This window comes from Loxodonta africana, chromosome 10 (assembly GCF_030014295.1).
Source record: "Loxodonta africana isolate mLoxAfr1 chromosome 10, mLoxAfr1.hap2, whole genome shotgun sequence".
NCBI lineage: Eukaryota > Metazoa > Chordata > Mammalia > Proboscidea > Elephantidae > Loxodonta > Loxodonta africana.
In genome coordinates, this window is record NC_087351.1 from 26,708,867 (window position 1) to 26,734,998 (window position 26,132).

At 35.5% G+C, this 26,132-nt stretch overlaps 2 protein-coding genes and 1 pseudogene across 2 annotated transcripts; all 3 read left to right on the top strand.

Annotated features, from left to right (window-relative positions):
- Positions 1-854: 854 nt before the first annotated feature.
- LOC135232590 (olfactory receptor 4N5) lies at positions 855-3,541 on the top strand. The gene has a single exon (XM_064292235.1). The coding sequence runs from the start codon at positions 1,482-1,484 to the stop codon at positions 2,475-2,477; it is 996 nt and encodes a 331-aa protein (XP_064148305.1). The 5' UTR covers positions 855-1,481; the 3' UTR covers positions 2,478-3,541.
- An 8,984-nt stretch (positions 3,542-12,525) lies between these two features.
- Positions 12,526-13,467, top strand: LOC135232523 (olfactory receptor 4L1-like). The gene has a single exon (XM_064291904.1). It carries the CDS (start codon positions 12,526-12,528, stop codon positions 13,465-13,467), a length of 942 nt encoding a protein of 313 aa, XP_064147974.1.
- Positions 13,468-24,350: 10,883 nt separating this feature from the next.
- Positions 24,351-25,283, top strand: LOC135232524 (olfactory receptor 4K13-like; annotated as a pseudogene).
- Positions 25,284-26,132: the final 849 nt, after the last annotated feature.

A 26,132-nucleotide genomic window follows, 5' to 3' on the forward strand; every position in this document is an offset into this window, starting at 1 on the left:
ACATTTCTGGCTGATTTTGTTTTATTCCGTCCGTGTCTTTTCTCTCTTCCTAGCTTCTCTTGCTAGAGATGCCACTGATATTTTAGTAAAAAAAATCAACTGGGAACATTTTCCTCCTCCAGCCACCTACACACATCCCATAGCCTTTTTTTAAAAAGCAGTTTTATTGAGATATAATTAACATATCATAAAAGTCACTGTTTAAGTGTAAATTCAATGATTTTTAATGTTTTTACAGAGCTGTGCAAGCATCACCATAATCTAATTTTAAAGTATTTTCATCACCCCCCAAAAAAAAATCTCATATGTTTTAGCAGTCACTCACCACCCCCTCCCAGCCCTAAACAACCACCTTTCTACTTTCTCTCTATATAGATTTGCCTTTCACAGAAATGGAATTATACTATATGTGGTCTTTCGTGATTGGCTCGTTCATGGTATATTATGTATCAGTACTGTTTTTTTTTTTTTTTACTGTCTTAGATATCTAGTGCTACCATAACAGAAATGCTACAAGCACCATTTCATGAGATAGTAGTTAATAACTTCCTACTCAGTTTGAAACTAAGGAATGCATACCTTTCTTTTTCTACCACTTGCTAATGAGAGCAAAGAAGAAAACTAACTGTAAATTTAAGAAATTTAATTGAAATAGCTTTATTTTTCTAATCTGTCAAATCAGTATATTAGACTATGCGCTCTTTATGACAAATTCTTGAGAAAGTCAAAATCTTATTCTGGAAATTGTTTATGATGAAATATTTTCGTAGGAAGGATATCATTTGGCTGTGATTCTGGAATCTGAGAAAGAAGTAGGCTATGGAAATACATGAGCAAATGAGACTGGGTTAGTGCTAATTCGAATGCAAGAATAGGGAATGCAGCAGATGCAGGATTGAGATCCAACCAGAGATGTAACTAGGAGAACACCTCTGAGTTAGGTGAGACGTGGAGTTCTTGGTTGAGATTCTAGTGACCTGTTTGGAGTAAGGTTGAAAAAGAACACCAAACCAGGACAATGTGATGGAAACCACTAAGTCATGAATTCAAAAAACAAGGCAGATAGTCAAAAGCCAGGAACTAGGGATTATACAGGAACTGAAGGAGAGAAGGCTCTTCAATGACACTCTATTCTTTCGGAATGAGGAGAAGGGACCAAAAATCTAGTGAGTAATCTAAACATCAGAAACAGTGTACCGCTACCACCACAACCACCAACAACGAAAACAGATGGCTTTGATAATGTATTTCAATCACGAAACTTCTAACAAACCTCAAGCAAAGTATGTACCAATCCTAAGGCATGGGCATCCCAGAGTTCTCCAGCAGAGCAAATGCATTACTCTTAGCATGGAATTGGGAAAATGAAGGGTAGATGGGTTTACCCAGGATATGGGAAAGTAAGGTGGCATTGGTTGTTAGTTTTTCAGGATGGAGAAGTGTTGGATGTGGCAAACCTTATTTTTAACTAGAAAGGAGCTATGGAATATATAAAAGGTGGATATAACAGGCAACAATTTGCTTTTTGTTCTTCTGTAGGGTGCAGAGTCATGGAGAGAGAGAACAGTACAGTGGTGACAGAGTTCATTCTCCTTGGTCTGACCCAGTCTCAAGATGCTCAACTCCTGGTCTTCGTGCTAGTCTTAATTTTCTACCTCATCATTCTCCCTGGAAATTTCCTCATCATTCTCGCCATAAAATCAGACCCTAGTCTCACAGCCCCCCTCTACTTCTTCCTGAGCAACCTGGCCTTCCTGGATGCATCATACTCCTTCATTGTGGCTCCCAGGATGCTGGCGGACTTCCTGGCTATGAAGAAGGTGATCTCTTACAAAGGCTGCATCACTCAGCTCTTTTTCTTGCACTTCCTTGGAGCAGGGGAGATGTTTCTTCTTGTTGTGATGGCCTTTGACCGCTATGTTGCCATATGTCGGCCCTTACACTACTCAACTGTCATGAAACCTAGAATTTGCTATGCATTGTTGTTGGCTCTGTGGCTTGGGGGCTTTGCCCATTCCATTGTTCAAGTGGCCCTTATCCTTCATTTGCCCTTCTGTGGCCCAAACCAGCTGGATAACTTCTTCTGTGATGTCCCACAGGTCACCAAGCTGGCCTGCACAGACACCTTTGTAGTGGAGCTCTTGATGGTCTCCAATAGTGGCTTGCTCACCCTCCTGTGTTTCCTGGGCCTTCTGGCCTCTTATGCTGTCATCCTTTGCCGTGTAAAGGGGCACTCTTCTGAAGGGAAGAACAAGGCTGTGTCCACATGTACCACTCACATTGTCATCGTGTTTCTCATGTTTGGACCTGCCATTTTTATTTACACTCGCCCTTTCAGGGTGTTCCCAGCTGACAAAGTGGTTTCTTTCTTCCACACAGTAATTTTTCCTTTGATGAATCCTGTGATTTATACTCTTAGCAACCAGGAAGTAAAAGCTTCTTTGAGGAGGTTGTTGAGTAGGCACATTGTTTGCTGAATGGAATAGGAGAATGAAAAATCAAGAGAGGAGAAAGTCCAATTGAAATTTATTAAATCATTTTTCATTCATGCACTCAGTCATTTAGGAAATACTATATTTGTTAAGCACTTCCAATTTTCAGGTGCTAGTCTAGTTATAGTCTAGTTATATGAATGAGACAGGTAAGATGGTAACATTCTATTTCTCCTAGAGTTATATTCAAGTGGGCAAATAAAGGTTAAACTATTAAATAAGCAAATAATAATAATTTCAGAAAGGGTTAGTGCTCTGAAGCAAGTTGAAAATAATGCTATGCTAGAGTTTGATTGCAGGGAAGAGAGTTACTTTTTTTTTTGATTGTCAATTAAGGTTTTGTTGAGTAAATGACATGAACGGGCATGCGATTAAATTATAGGCAGAGAGAATGACTAGTATGCAGACCTGAAGAGCTTATGAGCTTGCTGCATTTGAAGATATAAAGATATAAAGAAGATTAACAAAAAAAAATATTTTTTTTTTTACTAGCTGAAATGTAGTTAGTGAGTGTGAAGGTGGCAGAAATTTCATGATGTTGGAGAGGTTGGTAGGGAGAAATCTTGTATTTTAGGCAATACAAAGAAGTCTAGGTGTGCTCCTTGCTACTACGGTATCATTGTTTCTAGGCCCTCTCAGCTGGCAAACCAAGAAAATATATCTGTGCATACTAATCCTTGTATATACACATATCTATAAGCATTTGCGTATGCAACTATCTGTATCTTTATTAAACTAAACAGTTCACACTGATATCTCAAACTCTAATCCATGATGACTCTAGCCTCCTCTTCTTGCTTATCTGTAAATTCCCACTCAAGAGTATAAAACCTGTATCTAACCAGCTGCCATCCATATATTCAATTGTTCAATACCAGTATACATGTACAGCAGTATAGTATTTTAAATTTATAGTATTGTTTCTTGGGAAACAACTTTAACAGCTAGAGTACAGTGGTTATGTGCTCCCCTTTAGTTTTACAGATTCCACTCATTTTCGAAGTTACTTATGTCAATACCTTCCTCCGGCAACCCCTTCACTGAGGTTGTTTCACACATTTGTGATAAAATTAGATTCACTAGTCTTCTTCTTTTTTTTTTGGTCCAATCTGATAATCTTAGACTTAATTTGGTGTGGTTATGCCATTTGTATTTATTATGATTAGCACTGATATGGTTGGATTAAAATTTGCTATCCTGTCAACTGTTTTCTATTTGGGGTTTATGTTTTCCTTTTTTCTGCTTTCTTTCCGTTTAATTGATCACAATAATTGTACTTTTCTCCAATATTTGATTGTTATTTTTTTTAAAAAAAATTAGTAGTTGCCCTAGAATTAATAAAAAAAAAAAAAAAAAACATTGCAGTCAGGTCAATTCCAACTCATAGCAACTTTCTAGGACAGAGTAGAACTGCCACTTGGGGTTTCCAAGTCTGTAAATCTTTTCAGAAGCACACAGCCACGTCTTTCTCTCACAGAGTGGCTGGTGGGTTCGAACTGCCAACCTTTTGGTTAGCAGCAAAATACTTAACCACTATGCCACCAGAGTTCTCCTAGAACTTACAAGATACATCTTTAATAAAGTCTGTATTCAAACAATATTTTACTGTTTGCACTGCATTTACAAACCTTATATCAATGTATTCCTATCCTTTGTTCTATTGTCATATATTTTATTTTGATGTTTACTATAATATAACAAACACACAATACATTGCTATTATTTTTACTTTAGACAGTTATACAGAAATTAAAATTAAAGAAAAATGAATTTCATTTTTACCTTCATTTATACCATTTCCAACACTCTTTGTTTCTTAGTGCAGATCCATGTTTCTTTCTGATATCAGTGACTTCTGCCTGAAGAACTTCCTTCAATATTTCTTGTAGTGCAGACCTCCTGGGAATAAATTTTCTCATTTTTTTCAATTTGTGTGAGAAAGTACTTATTTCTTATCCATTTTTGAGAGAAATTTTTGGCTGTGCATAGAATCCAAGTGCAACATTTTTTTTTTCTTTCAGTATTTTGAAGATGTCTTCTGTCTTTTGACTTGCACAGCTTCAGATAAATGTAGTGTAACTTTTATCTTTCTTCATCTATGTCTAATGTGACTTTTTTTCCCCTTCAGGTAGCTTCAAGATTTTCTCCTTGATTTGTTTTTTAATCGGTTGAATATGATATGCCTAGGGACTGTTTCTTTGTTGATATTTAATATGCTTTTTTTTTTTTTTTGTATGGTCTTCTTCGATCTCTGGTTTAGTATGTCATTAATTTTCAAAAGTTTTTAGTCAGTATTTCTTCAAGTATTCTTCTTACCCTAAACCCACCAAAAAAAAAAAAAAAAAATGGAAACCCTGATTCACCTTTTGGAAACTTAATTAGACATATATTAGATTCTTTGGAGTTTTTCTACAGCTCTTCAATATTCTGTTCTAGTTTTTTTTTTCTTCACTCTTTTGTCTTTTTCTGTTTCTGTTGGCCTGTCTTCATGTTTGCTAATTTTTTCTTAAGTCATGTTAAATATACTAATGTGTCTGTCAAATGCGTTCTTAATATTACAGTGGTTTGAAATCTCTAATATCTGCATTTTATTCTATGTTACAGTTTACATTTTTCCGCTGAAGGTACTCACTGGATACTTTTTGTTGTCCATCTTTTCCATTAGAGACGTTAATATATTAATAAAAGCATTTTTTTTAAACTCTCTGTCTAATAATTTCAACTCTTGTGTCATATCTGTGCCTGGTTCTATTGATTCATTTGCCTCTTCACAGAATTTTTCTTTTTCTTTTTTTTTCATGGTTTATGTGTGCCTCATAAATTCTTTTTGTTGAAAGTTAAAAGCTTCATGTAGTATAAGACTTAGATAAATAAATTTTATGGCCAAAGATGAGTAAAACTTTGTTTTCACTGGATTTTTAGTGTTAGGATTTGGATCAATATAGTCAAAGTTTGTGCTAGGTTTTGAGGTTGTTGTTGTTACGTCAGAGCCTCACAGTCTTCAAATTTCTCCAGTAAATTAAATTTACAGAATTTAACAGTAATTTTCTTTACTTGTCTTTGTGCCTGAAAAATACTACACTAATAAATAGGTAAATTTTTTGTTAATGAATTCCTGTGTGCTTGTAAGACATTTCTGTGTTCTATATTTTCTATGATGCCTTGGTGGCACAGTGATTAAGAGCTCAGATGCTAACTGAAGGGTTGGCAGTTCAAATCTGCTAGCTGCTCCTCGGAAACTACAAAGGACAGTTCTACTCTGCCCTATGGGGTCACTGTGAATTGGAATCAGCTTGATAGTAACAAGTTTGTTTTTTTATATATATTTTCTATGAGAAATAAATGTCCACTTTTTACATCTCCATAAGATTTTCTATTTTATTCTTTTCTATACATTTGAATTCTGTAATGAAATTCTTCTTTTTACATGGGTTTTACACATTTTCTTCTATTTTCTTAAGCATTTCATCATAAAAATTACTTAAGAAAACATTATTGGCCCACTCTAATATTTAAATACCTGGGTGTTTCTATTAGTGTTTTTCTTGTCTTCATTTTATTGCTATAAGAACATCTCTCTTGGTATAATGAAAACATTTAATTTTATATCGGACCTGGGTATTACATATTGGAAAGGTCACAGATGATGCTGTTTTCCTCTGAACAATGTTTATTCTTTCCTTTTCCGGGCAGATAAAACAAAATCTGATCAATTTAATGAAAATGGAGACTGAGCTAAGTCAAGCCTGGAATGGCAGACAGACTCCTAAAGTGCCCTCCTCCTGATCCTGGCCTCCTAATAGTCATACCTTTGTATATTCTCCTGTATTGAATGGGGCCTCACTCCTGTGGGTAAGGATTCCAAAGCCCTCATTCCCACAACCACAAAAAACTGAATTCTTCCAACAACTTGAGTGAGCTTAGAAGATCTGTCCCCAGCCTAGCCTCAGATGTGACAACAACCTCATCTAGCAGCTTGCATGTAGCCTCATGAGACCCTAAGCAGAGGATACAACCAAGCTGTGCCCAGATCCCTGACTCACAGAAAGAGTAAGAAAATAAACGTGTGTTTTAAGTCACCAGGCAATCTCCTTGGGTGTTTTTTTTTTTTTTAAGAAAAACCTTCCTTGAAAATCAGATTTACATATACCCCCTCCTAATCCCCTTCCTCTTCCTTTCTGAGCATTTTTGGTCATACTGATATTCAACCCTGAACGATATGCTCCTAAAACTTTTAGCTGTATTCTGAAAAATTCTACCTATGTCATGTTTATCAAGAGGCTTGAATAATAAATTCTGGGTATCAAACTTTGTGTTTAAGGAACCCTGGTGGTGCAACGGCTCAACACTTGGCTGCTAACCGATATAGGTTAGTGGTTCGAACACACCAGCAGCTCCACCTTAGAAAGATGTGGCAGTCCCCTCCTGTAAAGATTTACAGCATTGAAAATCCCATGGTGGCAGCAGTTCTACTCTGTCCTATAGGGTCACTATGAATAGGAATTGACCTGCCTGCAAGGGGTAATTTTACACATATATTATCTTTCTGAAATCTGCATTGAAGAATCTCCTTTCTTACAAACACCTACCCTAACAGCAGTAAAACACTAAACCATGGCATCTATTGCCTCATAAAAAAAATTAAAATGATTTTATTTTTCATAGAAGTTGTGATTGATTGCTAAGGGGTGTGTGGAGTACTAAATTAAAAAAAGAAAATCCAAGACTTAGAAAAAGTGACCTGTGAACTAGGAAATGAATGTGGCACTCCACTGCTGTATATTTACTGCCCTCACTTCTCTGTAATCTTTTTCAGGGGATTTTAACTGTTGAAGAAATAGTTGGAAAGGTTACATATAAGAATCAATGCAAAAAATTTTTCCTAGCAAATGAAGTCATCATTTACTGTTCTCAGTTGTTGTTGTTGTTAGCTGCTGTGCAATTGGCCGGACTCATAGTGACGCCATGTACAACAGGATACGACCGCTATGATCCATTGGGTTTTCAGTGAAAGTAGATCATCAGGCCTTTCATCCTAGTCCTTCTTAGTCTGGAAGTGCTGCTGAAATTTGTTCTTCATCGTAGCAACATCCAAGCCTTCTCTGATATACTGGTGGTGGCAGTGTGTGAGGTGCATTGGCCAGAAATCAAACCCACATCTCCCACATGAAAGATGACAATTCTTCCATTGAAGCACCAATGTCACCATTGTTACTCAGTTAGCTGTTAGTATTGTTATTGTTAACTGCCATCAAGCTGAACTGTTAGTATATTGCTTGCTAATTATATTGTTTTGCCAGAAAAGTTAACACTAGAGTTATCTCCATGCTCTTCCTTTTATATTTTACTTTTCATAAAGTTTTATGTAATAACAAAGGACTTAGTGAAATTCTAAATCTTCAGAGTGATTGAATGTTAAGCTCCAAGAATATTATCATTATTCAGTAAAGAACATTAAGGATGGTGATAGTGTGTACTCTCTCTCTCCTCCCTTGTATACTAAAAGGATATTTTTCTCTTAAAGAAGAAAAAGTCTATGAATTTCTTTATAAGCCTTGTTTGGTGTATACACTGCTTATTTTAATTACACATGAATAAAAGCTCAAAATTATCCAATTATTTGTAAATATTCTGATGTATGAAATCAAGTTAACAGAATTATAGTTTTCCAAAGTCCATTATCTTTAATAGGTTCATTTTCTATAAATGTGCTTATCCTCCACCAACCAGCCAGACTTAGAGTTTTCTAGAGAAAGTTCACATGACAATAAACTTGGCAAATTCACAATCCACTTAAATAATGACAGAATAAGTTCTTGCTCTAAACCCAAGGGAAAACCAACGGGCTCATTTTAATAATTCCCTCTGGTGGTTGATCATCAGTCTGCAACTGTTGTGTATGCTTCCTATCTTTTTTTTGTTTTTTAACCTAAAAATGATTGTCATGTGTATTCCTGGAGGTAGAAAACAGAACCCGTATATAACCAGACTCTCGCTGTGTCTGCAGCTCATGAAGAGGCCACTCCTCAGCTAGAGCTGGTAGGTTAAACAGCAGTGCTAACAGAATACTGCAATTGTGCCCTCTAATAAAAAATGAGACATTTTACGTAAAAGTTGTAGCTGGATAAAAAACACATTATTCTAATCATGAGGACTACAGCATAAAACTAATCTAGGTCGACTAGTATCTGGACAACTGCATCCGGTTCCAATAAGAAGCAAAGAGCAACTCTGCGCCTGACAAAGGAACTGCGCTCGTATCCTGCTCAGAGAGGTTAGGTTTATAGCTTGAACTTGAGTTTTTGGAATATGAACGGAATTAGTTTAATCTACAGGGCAAAAAAAAAAGCCAAAGTATCTTAGAAAAAATACATTAATGAAAAAATCAGGTTCTTGCTTGGCTAAGTTTAGCATCTGTGATAAGACCAAAATTTAATAAAACCTCAGATCACAAAATGGGAAATATTGACCTATTTCAATATTTAGTTTACTTATTTTCATTTTTATGTCCCTACAATGAGTATTTAGTTTAATTCAGAAAACATTTAAGAAATGCCAAGCGAGATAAATGTGTTACATTTAAATCAATTTCTTTTTAATTTTCCCTGGAGTCTATACTTATTTTTTTGATATATATATATATATGTATGTATTTTAGTCAATACAGCTATCTAATTATATTGCTAATATATTCATTCTTTAAACAATTTTGCAACTTAAAGACTATTCTCTATTTTTCTAAACCCACTGACTCTTTTCCACTTCCATGTAAAACTATTATTTTAACATGTTTTAACTTTTTCAATCTATTAAAAAAAGCCCTTTATGCATATAAAATTAATATTTAGGTTTCATCTATTAAATGTACAAACATATTATTTTAATTAGGAAAATAGTTATAGTGGTTGTTTTGATAACTAATCTGATTTTTCACTTCCCAAGCATTTTCTTAGGTGATAAGTGAACATTACGTGTGGGTTATCTAGTCCATATAGATTCACATTTTCATGAAAAGAAAACATAACAAACACTCATGATGACTAGAAATGGCATGGCTCTTATTTTCAATAAAAAAAATTTAAAAATGTCAGTTGCATATTTACACATATTTTTAACTGTGCTATTTAAGCACTTTTATGGAAATGACTCTGCCTTTTAATATAGACATACAGTATTGAACACTCTAAACATAGCTTCTCTCTTGCCCCCAACAAGCCACCACAGTTGATAGGCGTTAAGTAATTTTTTATCTTTTAGTCATGTGTGTGGCATGAAAAGGGCTAGGCCCTCAATTACAGGGCATTCATCCCATTCTCAGATACAGTTTCTGCTATACAAACCATGCTCTTCTTTATCCTATTTATCCCATTGTTGTTCATTCTTTTTAGTTTACTGTCAGTTCATTGGGGCCCAGGTGGAGCAGTGGTTAAGTGTTTGGATGCTAACCAAAAGGTCAGCGGTTTGAATCCACCAGCAGTTCCTTGAAAACCTTATGGGGCAGTTCTACTCCGTCCTATAGGGTCACCATGAGTTGGAATCTGCTGGATGACAATGATTTTTTTTGTCTCTTTGTTTCTTTGGTTAATTCCTTGTTAGTCAAATGTTGTGCTGTTGTTGTTAGGTGTCATCGAGTCGGTTCCAATTCATGGAGACCCTAGGTACAACAGAAAGAAAACTGCCCACTCCTGTACCATTCTCAACAATCATCAGTTAGTCAAATTTATACAATTAAATATTTAATTTTCCCTTTGAGGTTAAACTGTGGCTTAAATTGGGAAGACTTCTTTTCTTTTTCTTATTCAACCTTATTTTTATTTGTGTCTTAATAAAAATTTATTTTTTCAGATGTTAAATTTTAATGAATGACTTCATCTATCATAATAAATTTTAATTTCTGTATATGTAGACTTAGCTGGAAACTTTTTAGTATATATGCTTGTAAAAATTCAAAAAATTCTGAAGTAATAAATACCCTTTTTGGTTTTTAATTTTATAAGTTTAAACTATGAAATTACTTTTGTGAGTTTCCTCAAGATTTTCTCCTGTTAAAATTTTGAGACTGAGGGCACATAGTTTTGAAAACAATTTCACAATTAGTGTGTAGACTCAATTTGCTACATAAATAAGGGTATCGATGTTTTCATTAACACCAACCCTTCTTGACCAGTCTTCAGGAATAAAATTCTTCATCAATCCCTTTAGTCTGGGTATTCTCATAATTATTAGAAATTGAGATAATGTTAAAGAGTAGAGTTTTGTAAAAGCACATAAACAGCACATGTACATGTAGAGTGAAATATAAAGTATACCCACCTGTGTTACCCTTTAAAGGCTCATAACATTCTATAAGGTTGAAGAGTAGATATTATTTTATTTTTACAGAAAAGCAAATCGACGTTCAAAAATGTTGAGTATATTTCCCTAGTAAATGTTGACGCCAGGACTAGAGTTTAAATCTTGACTCTTATTTCTTTTTTTAAGAAATTCTGATGTTTGAGCTAAGCAATGTCTACCAAATACCTGATGAACAGGAAAACTGAAATTCAGACCAGGTTTTTCACATTCTATTCTGGTGCTCCAGAGCTAAAATATGGGATAAGTATTTGTGTGTGTGCGTGTGTGTGTGTGTGTGCTGTATCAGTAACAAAAATAAAAATAAAAAGGGAGAGGAAGAAAGGCAAAAAAGTGAAAGAAACGAGTCGAGTTGGGACCAACAGATTACAAAGCTGGGACCAAAAGATCTAAATCAAGACTTAAAAAGTAAAATGGAAGTGAGCCAAAAGTGGCAGCTCAATCTGAGAAAACACCTAAAGTGCAAATGTCAAGACTGTGAGAGCCAGGAGAATAGTCCAGAGTTAGCATGTACACAGCCTGAAATGTCAGAGAAAAGAATTGAGTGAAAAAAGGTAAGCATTCAGGAACGAAGGGAAGACATACTTGCTCATTTGGGTGAAAGGCTTGATGGTTGGTCAGATTCTATAAATACACAGAGCGTAAAGGATAAGAAATAAAGAACTCCAGAGAGAAGATCAATAACTCTAAACTCAGAAAAATAGGCAAGGGACTGAACTATGAAAGTCTGGAGTTTTGTTTAGGAACCAAAGTATGAGACACAGAGCATGAATCACAAAAAACCTAGACACTGAGAAACGTGAATGTTCCTGTCCAGAAATGCCCCAGCAAGTTAATTTTATCCTATTATTATAATTTTACTGGGGCTAAGAAAATACTATGGACTGTAACCAGATTAACATTACAGGAGTAAATGAAATGATTAGCATATCTTTTTGGGATAAAAAATGGGTTAAGAATATAGGATGTCTGCCAGAAGAACGTACCATAAAGTAAATTGCTGAGTTAGGAGTACAATTCAACTCACATTCACGTATTTGAATATTTTGAATTTGGGTGATGGAGAGGAGTAAATGATTGAATACTAGGTTCCAAAAAGTTAAATGACTATGCTTTTATCCACTTGAATGATTTCATTTGTCTAGTAGTCATTTGACTCATTTAACTCACTGAGCCATTGAATTCAGGGGTCATAAATTCAAAACTGAAGACCTGGTGGCTCAGCTGTAAATATCTTGACTGCTAACCAAGATGTCGGCGGCTCAAATCCACCAGCAGCTCCTTGGAAATCCTATGGGGCAGATCTACTCTGTCCTATAGAGTTGCTATGAGTCAGAATTGACTCCATGGCAGCAGGTTTTTTTTTTTTCTTTCTTTAATTCATGATAAAAACAATAAATTCATGTGAAGTCATAATGTAGTGCCTCAAATTACATTTACAGAATTTTACAATAAATTTTCCTAATTTGCACCATTCTGGCTTAAAAAAAATGTAGTGATGTGACTATTGCCTGCATTAATCAATTAAAATGTATTTTTCAGAAATGTTCACCTTCTCTCTTTCCATAAAAAAAATATTCATTTTATGTATGTTCATAGCTTCAAAACTGTAACAGGTAAAATGGTGACTTCTTAATTTTCTCTATTTTAAAGACCTTCTGAAAACTCCTACATAGACTGGATGGATATAAACAATAGCTCAATGATATCTGAGTTTGTCTTGCTAGGACTTACCACCACTTGGGAACTTGAAATTTTCTTTTTTCTCATATTTTTGTTGAGCTATGCAGCAATCATGGCAGGAAACCTTCTCATTTTGGTCACTGTAACTTTTGATTTTCACCTGCGCTCCACACCTATGTACTTCCTCCTTGGAAATCTCTCCTTCCTTGATATGACTGTCTCTACAATCACAACCCCTAAGATGGTCACGAATTTCCTCAGAGAGAAGAAAACGATTTCCTTGTGGGGCTGCATGGCTCAGATGTTCTTCCTCCACCTTTTAGGAGGCAGTGAGGTGACTCTTCTCATAGTTATGGCTGTTGATCGGTACATTGCAATATGCAAACCTCTTCACTACACAACCATCATGAACCGCCGGGTACTCCTGGGTTCTGTGCTGGTGTCCTGGGGTGTTGGTTTTGTGCACACTATGAGCCAGATGGTTTTTACTATCACCTTGCCTTTCTGTGGCCCCAATGTGGTGGACGATATTTTTTGTGACCTTCCCCTAGTTCTAAAACTTGCTTGCACTGACACATATGTTCTAGAGTTGCTGGTAATTGCTGACAGTGGACTATTGTCTTTCATCTGCTTCGTACTCTTGCTCATTTCTTACACTGTCATTCTGGTGACTGTCCAACGTAGGTCCTCTGGTGGACTCTCCAAAGCTCTGCCCACTCTCTCTGCTCATATCACCGTGGTCACTCTGTTCTTTGGGCCAAGTATCTGCATTTATTCTTGGCCATTTAGTAGCTTATCAGTGAATAAATTTCTTTCTGTATTTTATTCAGTCATCACACCCTTACTGAACCCTATTATTTATACTCTGAGGAATCAGGAGATGAAAGCAGCTATGACCAGACTCAGGACCCAGCATGTTAGCTCCAGATGGAACTTCTAAGTAACAATCATGATGACGAAGGTTTTAGAGCAAAAAAAAAAAAGTCCTTGTAAATTACATCTCAGAATAAATTCAATTTCTTGTGTGTACAGATTTTTGTAAATATTCATAATATATATTGAAATGACCACGTTCCGTCATTATTTTTGTATGGATTTATTGAAATAATAATATTCTTAATGGAAATTCAATTCAGTATGGGGAAAATAAATTTTAAAAATTCTAATACATATTAAATGGAAAAACTGGCTCATTAACTATAGCTGGAAACCCAAATGTCCAAGTCTAAATTTTCTTAAATAAAGAGAAAGCAAATATAAGTTTGTATGCTTTTAATTTTGCATTAGGGGTCTTTCAGCTAATTGTTCTGGATGACTAAATGTGCATAAAATTGTGTAAACTCATCTAAACCCACAAAGAAACACAAATACAGCCACATATTTGTGGCTTCTTATATATGAATGGATTACTGTATTTAAAGAGGTAAGAGGCTAGTTTTTTATGAGTGGAAGGATACATACAGTGACTGTCATCCACTGACATGAAACATATTTATTTCATTCTAAAAAAAAAGAAATTTCCCCTCAGAAAAGTTCATGCATTCCACTTTCATTCATATTTACGTTCATATTTACTTCATATATCTCTTGAGAGTCAAGTAAAGAAACATTACTATTGTGCGAATTGCCACGAACAAAGAATAAATGAAGAAGACTGTATATACCAGTCATTCATGTCGCAGCCCATGATACAGTAGGGGAGTATTGAAGCTGGTGAAATTTCATTAAGAAAGCCAGAAAATTTATGTCCTGATATATAAATTTCGATCTGTTGTCCATGGACATCAGAATAAGTAAACATTGTATGACCTCCTTGACATCAAATTCAAAATGTTATACTTTTTCCCAAAACTTGGTAACCCTTATAAGCTTCTACCCAGTAGTTTTCCTTCATTTTCTCTTAAGGAATATGAATAATGTAGTAGCTAGAGGCCAAGGGGGTTATCAAAGAAGTATTTCCAAAGATATGTTTATAACATTTTAGAGGAAAATATTTATTAAAAAAAAAAATGGATTGAAGCAAATAAGATCTGTGTTCCTAAGAACATTGGGCATATCTGCACTTATTTCTTATGAACTATTACAATCCTGCGGCCCTCGAGGCAAAGTGGTTAAAGCGCTTGGCTGCTAACCAAAAGGCCAAAGGTTTGGCAGTTCAAATCCACCATCTACTCCTTGGAAATTCTACGGGGTAGTTGTACTCTGTCCTGTAGGGTGGCTATGAGTCAGAATTGACTCAACGGCAATGGGTTTGGGTTTTTTTGTTTGCTTATTACAATCATAGAGTTAAATGTAGATAACTATACAACATGAAGCTTTATCAAGTTTCTAACATTTTGCATCGTTCGTTGCAGATTCTTTTTTACTAAGTGAATGAGACCAATAACACAAGCACTAACCAGAAGCCAAATGCACATTCATGGAGTCATGATGGTTATTAGTGGAGAGTACATATGATGCCATACTGTCCTAGTCCATGGCTATGAGCAGCACCATCTCAGATCCATCAAGGTCATGAAGTACAAAAACCTAGATGACACACCCATGGAATGTTATGTTATTTTGCCCAGAGCACAGGCTAGAGACTGTCTTAGGAACCTAAACTTTAAGGTAGAAAGACACAAGTAAATAAATGAGAGGTTGGCTAACAGCCAGTACATAAGGAAATGCAAATGAGAGTCAAAAGTTACTGTAATCACAACTGGGAGGTTTCCCAGAACAATTGTTACATAAAACACTGTAGAGAAGGTGAGGAGGAAATGCTGCATTGATCTAGGGTTAGAAAGTCCCAGAAAATCAAATTCAGACACCTCAGAGTAATATGGTTCATACATTGACTTTGTCTTTTGTTGCCTGACAGACCAAAAACAAAGAAGTGACAAAAGGAATATATCATGAATAAACATTGACAGAAACAGATTTGAGTTGTTTATAAATTCTAGTATAAAAAGAAATCTTCACTAACAGCTATACAGTATTGTGGAAAATTCCTGAATTTGTTTAGCCTGCTCTGGACTCTGCTAAATATGTTGTTTACATTAAAATGTAAGTAAAATAGTCCAGGCTGAGGAAATGTCATCTCCAAAGACCCTGAAACAGGAGACCAGTGGGACAAGATGAATGGTTTAGGTCAGGTTGGAATGATAGGCAGAGTGCACACAGAGTAACATCTCGTATCTATGATAGGAACTTTGCTTTTTATCCTAAGAGCAATAGGAAGTCTGATCATATTTCTGCTTTGAAACTGTCACAATAGCTTCATTGTACAGAATGGAATGAAAGGGCTAGAATGAAGCTTACAGTGACCTATCAGAAGACTCCTGAAGGACCGAATCACATCAGGGTGGACAGGGTGAATTATTGAACCAGTGGTGTTGGCACAAGAGATAAACCTTGGAAAAATAATGTAAGTTTCAAATGGATACTTAATGTTAAAAAGATAAACAGGTCAAAGAAATCATAAGACTATTTAGACTAACATTAAGGAGAAAAATTCATTTTAAGCATACCCTCATATTCATAAAACCTGGAGAAAATATTTATGGTACCTAAAATATTAAAATGTGCATATTATATATACATATATATACACACATATATACATAGATATATAAATATACCATACATATATATGTACATATATACTTACACTGCTATATGCATTCTGAAAATAAAAGTAAAAATGAACTGTGGAAAATAGTTTAAAATATCAGACAGATGACTAATATCTTTAACATAAAATTCATTCTTCCAAATAGATAAGGAAAAAAATGTGGTTTACCTAGTTAAAAACGAGCAAAACATCTAAAGACTGATGACAAAATCATCCAAATAAGCAATAATCATATCAAGCATAAAACTCTTATTAATAATCAAATAAATATAAATAAGACAACATGTGCACTATTTTGTACTAAATAAAGTTTTTAAAAAAATGATTATCATGCATGAGACCATATATTGATAATGAGAGTGCAAACTGATACAACTTCAGAAGGCAAGTTTAAAATATATACCAAAAGTTTAAGATTTTCCTTAGCTATGACAAAATCCCACTTCAATAAAATTTCCTTAAAGTAATAACAACGGATAAGCAAAAAGATTTATTTATAGGGGCACCTATTATATCATTGTCTATAGAAAGAAAAATAAAAAATAACCTTAATGCCCGCAATAGAGGATTAAATTACTCATACTGCTTCCAACCAGGGAAGACTCTCATTTTCATATGTAAAAACAATTACCTATTGATATTATAGAAAGATGTTCATGATGTAAGTTTGACTAAAAACAGCAGGTTATAAAATAATATGTATAGGAAACCCATTTGAAAATATTATTGACCCATGAAAAAATTAGAAAGATGTTTAAATTGTTAATGACTGGGCTCAAATGTATTAGATTGTTGTTGTTGGATGCTATGTCTTCGGTTCTGACTAATAGCAGAATGAAACACTGCCTAGTTCTGTGCCATCCTCACAATCCTCGCTGTGTTTGAGCCCATTGTTGCAGCCACTGTGTCACTCCATCTCATATTTTGAGCACCTTCCAACCTGAGGGGCTCAACTTCTGGCACTAACTATATTGGACAATGTTCTGCTGCTGTTCAGGAGGTTTTCACTGGCCAATTATTTCAGAAGTAGATCACTAGGTCCTTCTTGCTGAAAACCTGTCTACAATGGGTGACCCTGCTGGTGTACGAAATACTGCTGGCACAACTCCTAGCATCACTACAACGCACAAGCCACTACAGTACGACAAACTGACAGACAAATAGTGATGTATTAGTTGGAACCATATGAAATCGCCTTTACATTTGATCAAAAGATGGTCAAATATCATCAGTTTTACAATGTTCAGTCTTACATATTAAGTTGTATTTTTGTTACACAGTTTCCCAAACTGCTTTCCCTTTTAACAACCAAACATAATTGATTCTTGTTCCACACCTGAATTGAATACCATTGGTTCCCCACTTGCACTGCACCAATAAGCTCTCATCTAGCCCCTACACCACTGACAACCGGCCCTTCTCATGTTTTAACCCCACCCTGTGCCACTCTGCACCATGCCCAGACTCCAGCTTGGACCTGACCCTGCACAGTTTCAGCAACAGAGCAGCAGAAGCAGGAGGGAGAATCACGGACACAATACAGTCAAGAATAGACTTGACAGCAGGCAGGCCAGGCCAAAATGGGGCCCTGAAAGTTATGGACATGGAGCAGGTTGTTGTTTTAGATGCAGTCCAGTCAGTTTTGGCTCATAGAGACCCTACGTACAACAGAACAAAACACTTCCCAGTCCTGCACCATCTTCACAATCGTTGTTATGCTTGAGATCATTGTTGCACCCACTCTGTCAATCCATCTTTTCAAGGGTCTTCCTCTTTTTTGCTGACCCTCTACTTTACCAAGTAAGATGTCCTTCTCCAGAGACTGATCCCTCCTCATAACTTGTCCAAAGTATGTGAGACGAAGTCTCTCCATCCTTGCTTAAGGAGTATTCTGGTTGTACTTCTTCCAAGACAGATTTGTTCATACTTCTGGCAGTCCATGATATATTCAATATATTTTGCTAACACCATAATTCAAAGGCATCAGTTACACGTTGATCTTCTTTATTCATTTTCCAGCTTTTTCATGCATATGAGGGGATTGAAAACACCATGGCTTGGCATTGTAGGAATTGTGGCAAATAGGAAGTCTTGTAGGGGTGCTGCTAGAAGGCCCCACCACAATGGCCCTGGACGGGGAATTTTACAGCTAGTAACTGGAAAATAGAGAAGCACTAAGCAAGTGAGAATGGGATAATCACTTAGGTGAGTGGCAGTGCATGTGATATTACAAGGAACATGTAGCCAAATCTCTCTTCTAAAAGGATTTGGCCATGAAAGGTATGAATTTTAAAAGATGCATAGGATAAAACACAATAATGTACATTCAGTGGCCTCCCAACTGTGAAAATGAATGAAATATTTTAAAAAAAAAGAGTACTGATAGTTTTTTCTGAATGGCAGAAAAATGTATAATTTTATTTTATCTTTTTTCTCCAAATGTTGAAAATTAGTTTATTAATAAACAAACTGACTTCATGTGATACAGTTCAACAAGAGAGGAAAACATTTTGTCAACAAACAATCAGCATATTATCGCTGATATAAAAGCCAATATATCACCTTCACAAGGAGGAGATCTGGTGAAAAACCAAGAAGACGTGCACACGTAACTCACATGGGGAACAACACATAAAAATGGCCAATAAAAATATTTAAGTATGTTCAACTCACCAGTCATTCAGATTTTCATCTTTTTTCCCAATCAATAAGCAAAAGGAAAATTAGAGAATAAGACAGAGAACCAGAAAGAGAGAATTCCCAGAGTTATCAAGGTTTCAAAATAACAATTACTTTTATACAATTTTGAAGGTATTACAAATTGACAATATTTTTTAAAATCCAATATGTGCAAAGAAATGTGCTTCTAGAAATACAAGCACAACACATTTTTTATATATAGTTTTTATTTATATTTATATAAATATATATATACAAACACACACACAGATATACATACACATACATACAAGCACACACATGTGCATACATATAGTACATTATTGACATGTCAATCAACAGGGAAGTATTAATGACATTATAGTATATCTAAGCCCTGGGCTCCTAACAGGCCGCTGGTTCGAACCCACCAGGCACTTTGAGGGAGAATGCGGCGGCAGTCAGGATCTGTAAAGACTTACAGCCTTGAAAACCTATGGGGCAGTTCTACTCTGTCCTGTGGGTGCGCTATGACTCAGAATAGCTTTGACAGCAATGGGTAATACTGTACATATATTTCTTTCTAAAATCTGTATTGAAGAATCTTTGCTTTTCTTACAAACACCTACTCTAACAGCAATAAAACACTAAACCCTGGTATGTGTCTCTTCACCAGAAAAATATTTAAAAAGGTTTTATTTTTCGTGGCACTGTGATTGATTCTTAGTAGCAATATGGAGTACTGAATTAAGAAGACAATCTGAAACTTAGAAAAAGTGACCTACCAGCAATGTCTCCTATGGGCTTAGGACATGAACATGGCACTACATTTATCATGTATTTACCACCTGCACTTCTCTGTAATCCTTTTCAGACGGTTATAGCTGTTGGAGAAGTAGGTGGAAAGATTACTTATAAGAATCAACCTGAAAAATTTTCCTAGCCAATGAAGTCATCATTTATTGTTACTCAGTTGTCATTGCTGTTGTCATTGTTGTTGTTAGCTGCCATCTCGTCAGCCCAACTCATAGGGAAACCACACATTATGGGATAGAACCTTTGTGATCAGTAGGGTTTTCATTGGCTGAGTTTTGGAAGGAGATTGCCAGGCCTTTCTTCATAATCCTTCTTAGTCTTGAAATTTTGCTGAACTTGTTCAGCATCATAGCAATGTCCAAGCCTCCTTTGATAAGTGGGTGGTGGCTGTGAGTGTGGTGCATTGACCAGGAATAAAACCCACATCCGCCACATAGAAGAGGAGAATTCTTCCATGGAATCATCACTGCCCCAGCTGTTGCTCCGTTAGCTCTTTGTATTGTTGTTGTTATTGTTAGTTGCCATCAAGTTGAATTGTTAGTATATTACTTGCTAATTATATTGCTTTGCCATAAAAGCTAATGCTGAAGTTACCTACATGATGTTCCTTTTATATTTTACTATTTATGAAGTTTTATGTAATAACACAGGACTTAGTGAAATTCTAAATCTTCAGAATGATCGTTAAATTCTAAGAATCTTATTATTCAATAAAGAGCATTAAGGATGGTGAAAGGATGATCTCCCTCTCCCCCAACACAGTAAAACGACATTTTTCTCTATGTCAAAGAATAATTCTATGAATTTATAAGACTTGCTTGGTATCTACAATGTTTATTTTAATTATACATGAATAAAAAACCAAACCCCTTGCCACTGAGTCAATTCGGACTCACAGGAACCCTCCAGGACACAGTAGATCTGCTCCACAGTGTTTTCAAGGAGTGGCTGGTGGATTCAAACTGCAGACTTTTTGGTTAGCAGCCACATGCTTAGCCACTACACCATCAGGGCTTCTACACCTGAATAAAAGCACCCAATTACCAAAGTAATTGTAAATATTCACATGTAGGAAATCAAGTTAATAGGATTATAATTTTCCTAATTCTGTTACCTATGATAGGTTCATTTTCTATAAATGTGCTTGTTCCCCAACAACCAACCAGACTTAGTGCTTTCTAGAGAAAATTTCTAGAGAAAGTTCACATGACTGATAAATTTGGTGAATTCACAATCCATTTAAATAATGAGAGAATAAATCCTTGCTCTAACCCCAAGGGAAAACCAATGGGCTCATTTTAATAACTCCCTCTGGTGGTTGATCACCAGTCCGCATCTTCTGTATATGCTTCCAGTCTTTCTTTGTTTTTTAAGCTAAAAATGATTGTCATGTATGTTCCTGGAGGTAAAAAAGATAACCCATATATAACCAAACTCTCACTGTGTCTGCAGCTCATTGCAGAGACCACTCCTCAGCTAGAACTGGTAGGTTAAACAGCAGCGCTAACAGAATATTGCAGTCGTGTACTCTAAGATGAGACTTTTTACGAAAAACCTGTAGCTGAATAAAAAACACAGTATTCTGACCATGAGGGCAACAGTGTAAAAGTCATCTTGGCCAACTAGCATCTGGACAACTGCATCCATTTCCAACAAGGAGCCACTCTGTAACAGACAAAGAAACAGCATCACATCCGGCTCAGAGGGGTTGGTTTTATAGTTTGAACTTGAGCTTTGGTAATATAAACAGGGATTCATTTAATAAAGACTGCAAAAATATACAAAATAGCTTAGAAAATATGTATTAATGAAAAAATCAGGTTCTTCTTTGGCTAAGTTTAGTGTGTGTGATAAGTCTGAAATTTAATATATTAAAATTTCAGATCACAAAATGGGAAATATTGACTTATTTTAATATTCCGTTTACTTTTTTTTATTTTTATGTTCCTACACCGAATATTTATTTTAGAAAACATTTAAGAAATGTCAAGTGAGATAAATGTGTTACGATTGAATCAAAAATTTTTTTTTTTTAATTTTCTCCTGGAGTCTATACTTATTTTCTTGATACATGATTTTTTAGACAATGTTGTTGTTGTTAGGCACTGTCAGATTAGTTCTAATTCACAGCAACCCTCTGTACAACAGAACAGCCCAGTCCTGAATAGCTGTCTAATTATACTGCTAATATATTCATCTTTTATAATTTTGCAACCCAAGGTCTAGTCCCTATTTTTCTAAAGCCACGTACATGTTTTCCACGTAGGTGGTACTTTTCCAGTTACATCTAAATCGATTCTTCTAATATGTTTTAACGTTTTCAATGTTTGAGAAAAATCCCTTTGTGCACTTAAAAATAATATTTAGGTTTTGGCTAGTAAATGTACAAGTATATTATTTTAATTAGTAAAATAGTTATAAGTAATCTGATTTTTCACTTTCCACACATTTTCTTTGGTGATAGGCGAACATTACCTGTGGCTTTTCTAGTCCGCATACGGATTCACACTTTCATGAAGAGAACATGACAAACACTCATGATGACTAGAAAGAGTATGGTCTTTATTCTTATCCAAAGTTTCAAAAAAAAAAAGTCAACTACACATTTCCACATATACTGACTGTGCTATTTAAGCACTCTTGTGGAAATGTATGGAAATGACTCTGTCATTGAATACAGATATACAGTATTGAATACCCTATACATAGCTTCCATTTTGCCCAAAAAGCAAAGCACTACGGTGAAGTAATTTTTTCATCTTTTAGTCATGTGTGTGGCATTAAAAGAGGTAGGATCCTCAACCACAAGGCATTCTTCCCATTCTCAGACATAGTTCTGCTGGACAAACCAAACCCTACTTGATCCTGTTTATTTCATTAGTCTTCGTTTCTTTTTAGTTCACTGTGGTGGTGCAGTGGTTAAGCACTTGGCTGGTAACCAAAAGTTTGGCAGTTCAAATACACCAGCCACTCCTTGGAAACCCCATGGGGCAGTTCTACTCTGTCCTATAGGGTCGCTATGAGTCAGAATCGACTCGATGGCGATGGGTTTTTTGGTTTTATAGAATTTCCAAGGAACAGCTGGTGGATTCAAACTGCTGGCCTGTTGGTTAGCCTCCCAACACTTAATCACTGTGACAGAGTTGACCATATTTCCCTAGTAAGTGTTGAGGTCAGGATTAGAATTTAAATCTTAACCCTTACTTCATTTTTTTAAAAAGAATTTCCCATATTTGAGCTAAACAATGTCTACTGAAAATTTGATAAAATATTAAGCCAAAAAATTGAAATTCAGACCAGATTTTTCCACACTCTGTTTTGGTGCTCCAGAAATAAAACATGGTATATATATGTGTGTGTGTGTGCTTTGAATCAATAACAACAAAAAAGATGAAGAAAAGCACAACAAGAAAGCTAGACTCAAAAAACTTAAGTTGGGACCAATAGACTGCAAAACAGACCAGAAGATCCAAATAAAGACTTAAAAAGTGAGATAGAAGTAAGCCAACACTGGCAGTTCAATCGAGTTTAAATGTCAAGAACCAAGAGAACAATCAAGAGTTAGCCTGCACACACTGTGAAAGGTCAGAGGAAAGCTTTCGGTGAAAGAAGGTAAGCATTTAGAAACCAAGGAAACACAAACACTGCTTTTTGGGTATGAAGTTTTAATGGTTGGTCAGATTCTATAAATACACAGAGCATAAAAGGATAATAAATAAAGAACTCCAGAGAGGAGATCAATAACACTAAATTCAGAAAAATAGGCAAGGGACTGAACTATGAAAGTCTGGAATTTGCTTAAGAAACAACTTGTGAGCCGCAGAGCATATTTCACAAACAACCTGAACACTTAGAAACATTAATGTTCCTGTCCAGAAATACCGTACAAAGTTTATTTTATCTTAGGATTATAATTTTACTGGTGTTAAGAAAATATTATGGACTGTAACCAGATTAATGTTTCAGGAGTAAATGAAATCATTAGCATATCTTTTTGGAATGAAAGGGAGGGTTAAGATATAGGATGTCTGCTAGAAGAACATACCATAAAAAGCTTGCAGAGGTATACAATTTAACTCACATGTACATATTTGAATATTTTGAATTGGAGTGATGGAGAGGAGTAAATGATTGAATACTAGGTTCCAAAAAGTTAAATGACTATGCTCTTATGCACTTGAACCAATTCACTTAACTAGTAGTCATTTGACTCATTTAATTCATTGATCCATTGAATTCAGGGGTCATAAATTCATGATTGGAGCCTTGGTGGCTCAGTGGTAAACATCTCGATGGCTGAACAAGATGTCGGTGGTTCAAATCTACCAGCAGTTCCTGGGAAATCCTTTGGGGCAGTTCTACTCTGTCCTATAGGGTTGCTATGAGTCAGAATTGACTCCATGGCAACAGGTTTTTTTTTTTTTTTTTTAAATTCATGATAAAAACAATGAATTCACATGAAGTCATAATCTATTGCCTCAAACTACATTTACAGAATTTTACGATAAATTTTCATCATTTCCATCTCCCTGGCTTTAAGAAAAAAATGTAGTGATGTGACTATTGCTTGCATTAATCAATTAAAATGTATTTTTTGGAAAAGTCCACCTTCTCTCTTTCCATAGGAATCGAATATTCACTTTCTGTATGTCCACACCTTCAAAACTGTAACAGATGAAATGGTGACTTTTTGATTTTCTCTATATTAAAGATGTTCTGAAAACTCCTACATAGACTGGATGGATATAAACAATAGCTCAATGATATCTGAGTTTGTTTTGCTAGGACTTACCAGCACTTGGGAACTTGAAATTTTCTTTTTTCTTATATTTTTGTTGAGCTATGCAGCAATCATGGCAGGAAACCTTCTCATTGTGGTCACTGTAACTTTTGACTTTCACCTGCGCTCCACACCTATGTACTTCCTCCTTGGAAATCTCTCCTTTCTTGATATGACTATGTCCACAATCACAACCCCTAAGATGGTCACAGATTTCCTCAGAGAGAAGAAAACGATTTCCTTGTGGGGTTGCATGGCTCAGATTTTCTTCCTCCATTTTTTGGGAGGCAGTGAGATGACTCTCCTTGTAGTTATGGCTGTTGATCGGTACATTGCAATATGCAAACCTCTTCACTACACAACCATCATGAACTGCCGGGTACTAGTGGTTTCTGTGCTGGTGTCCTGGGGTGTTGGTTTTGTGCACACTATGAGCCAGATGGTTTTTACTATCACCTTGCCTTTCTGTGGCCCCAATGTGGTGGACAATATTTTTTGTGACCTTCCCCTAGTTCTAAAACTTGCTTGCACTGACACGTATATTCTAGAGTTGCTGGTAATTGCTGACAGTGGATTGTTGTCTTTGATCTGTTTCCTACTCTTGCTTATTTCCTACACTGTCATTCTAGTGACCGTCTGACGTCGGTCCTCTGGTGGACTCTCCAAGGCTCTGTCCACACTGTCTGCTCATATCACTGTGGTCACTCTGTTCTTTGGGCCATGTATCTTCATTTATGCTTGGCCATTTAGTAGCTTATCAGTGGATAAATTTCTTTCTGTATTTTATTCAGTCATCACACCCTTACTGAACCCCATTATTTATACTCTGAGAAATCAGGAAATGAAAGCAGCTATGACCAGACTCAGGACCCAGCATGTCACCTACTGATGGAACTTCTAGGTAACAGTCACAGTGATGAAGGTTTTCATTCAAAGCTCTTGTAAATTACATCTCAGAATAAGTTCAACTTTTTTTGTGTAGAGATTTTTGTAAATATTCATAGTATATATTGAAATTACCGTGTCCAATTATTATTTTGCAGATTTTATTGAAATAATAATATTCTTAATGGAAATTGAATTCAGTTTGGGGAAAATAAATTTTTTTTTTTAAATTCTAATATGTTATTAAACAGGAAAACTGGCTTATTAACTATAGCTAGAAACCCAGATATCCAAGTACAAATTTTCTTAAATAAAGAGAAATCAAACATAAGTTTGTATGCTTTTAATTTTGGATTAGGAATCTTTCAGCTAATTGCTCTGGATAGCTATATGTGCATAAAATTGTGTAAACTCATCTAAACCCACAAGTAAACACAAATACAGTCACATTTTTGGCTCCTTATATATGAATGGATTATCGCATTTACAGAGGTAAGAGGCTAGTTTTTATGAGTGGAAGGATACATACTGTGACTGTCATCCAGCAACATGAAACACGTATTTATTTCATTCTGAAGGAAAAACAAACAAAAAAAAAAACAAAAAGAAATTTCACCTCAGAAAAGTTCCACAGAGCTGCAATCTACTTTCATTCATATATCCACATATCTTTTGAGAATCAAGTAAAGAAGGATTACTGTTGTGCTAATTCCTATGACCAAAGAATAAATGAAGAAAAGTATATATTCCAGTCATTCAGGTCACAGCCCATGGTCAAGTGGGAGAGTATTGAAGGTGGCAAAATTACGTTAAGAAAGTCACAAAATTTATGTCCTGATATATAAGTTTAAAA

Bases quoted from the DNA above. Each gene is read 5' to 3' on its own strand.
- LOC135232590 (XM_064292235.1), top strand. From the start codon at position 1,482: ATGGAATATATAAAAGGTGGATATAACAGGCAACAATTTGCTTTTTGT.
- LOC135232523 (XM_064291904.1), top strand. From the start codon at position 12,526: ATGGATATAAACAATAGCTCAATGATATCTGAGTTTGTCTTGCTAGGA.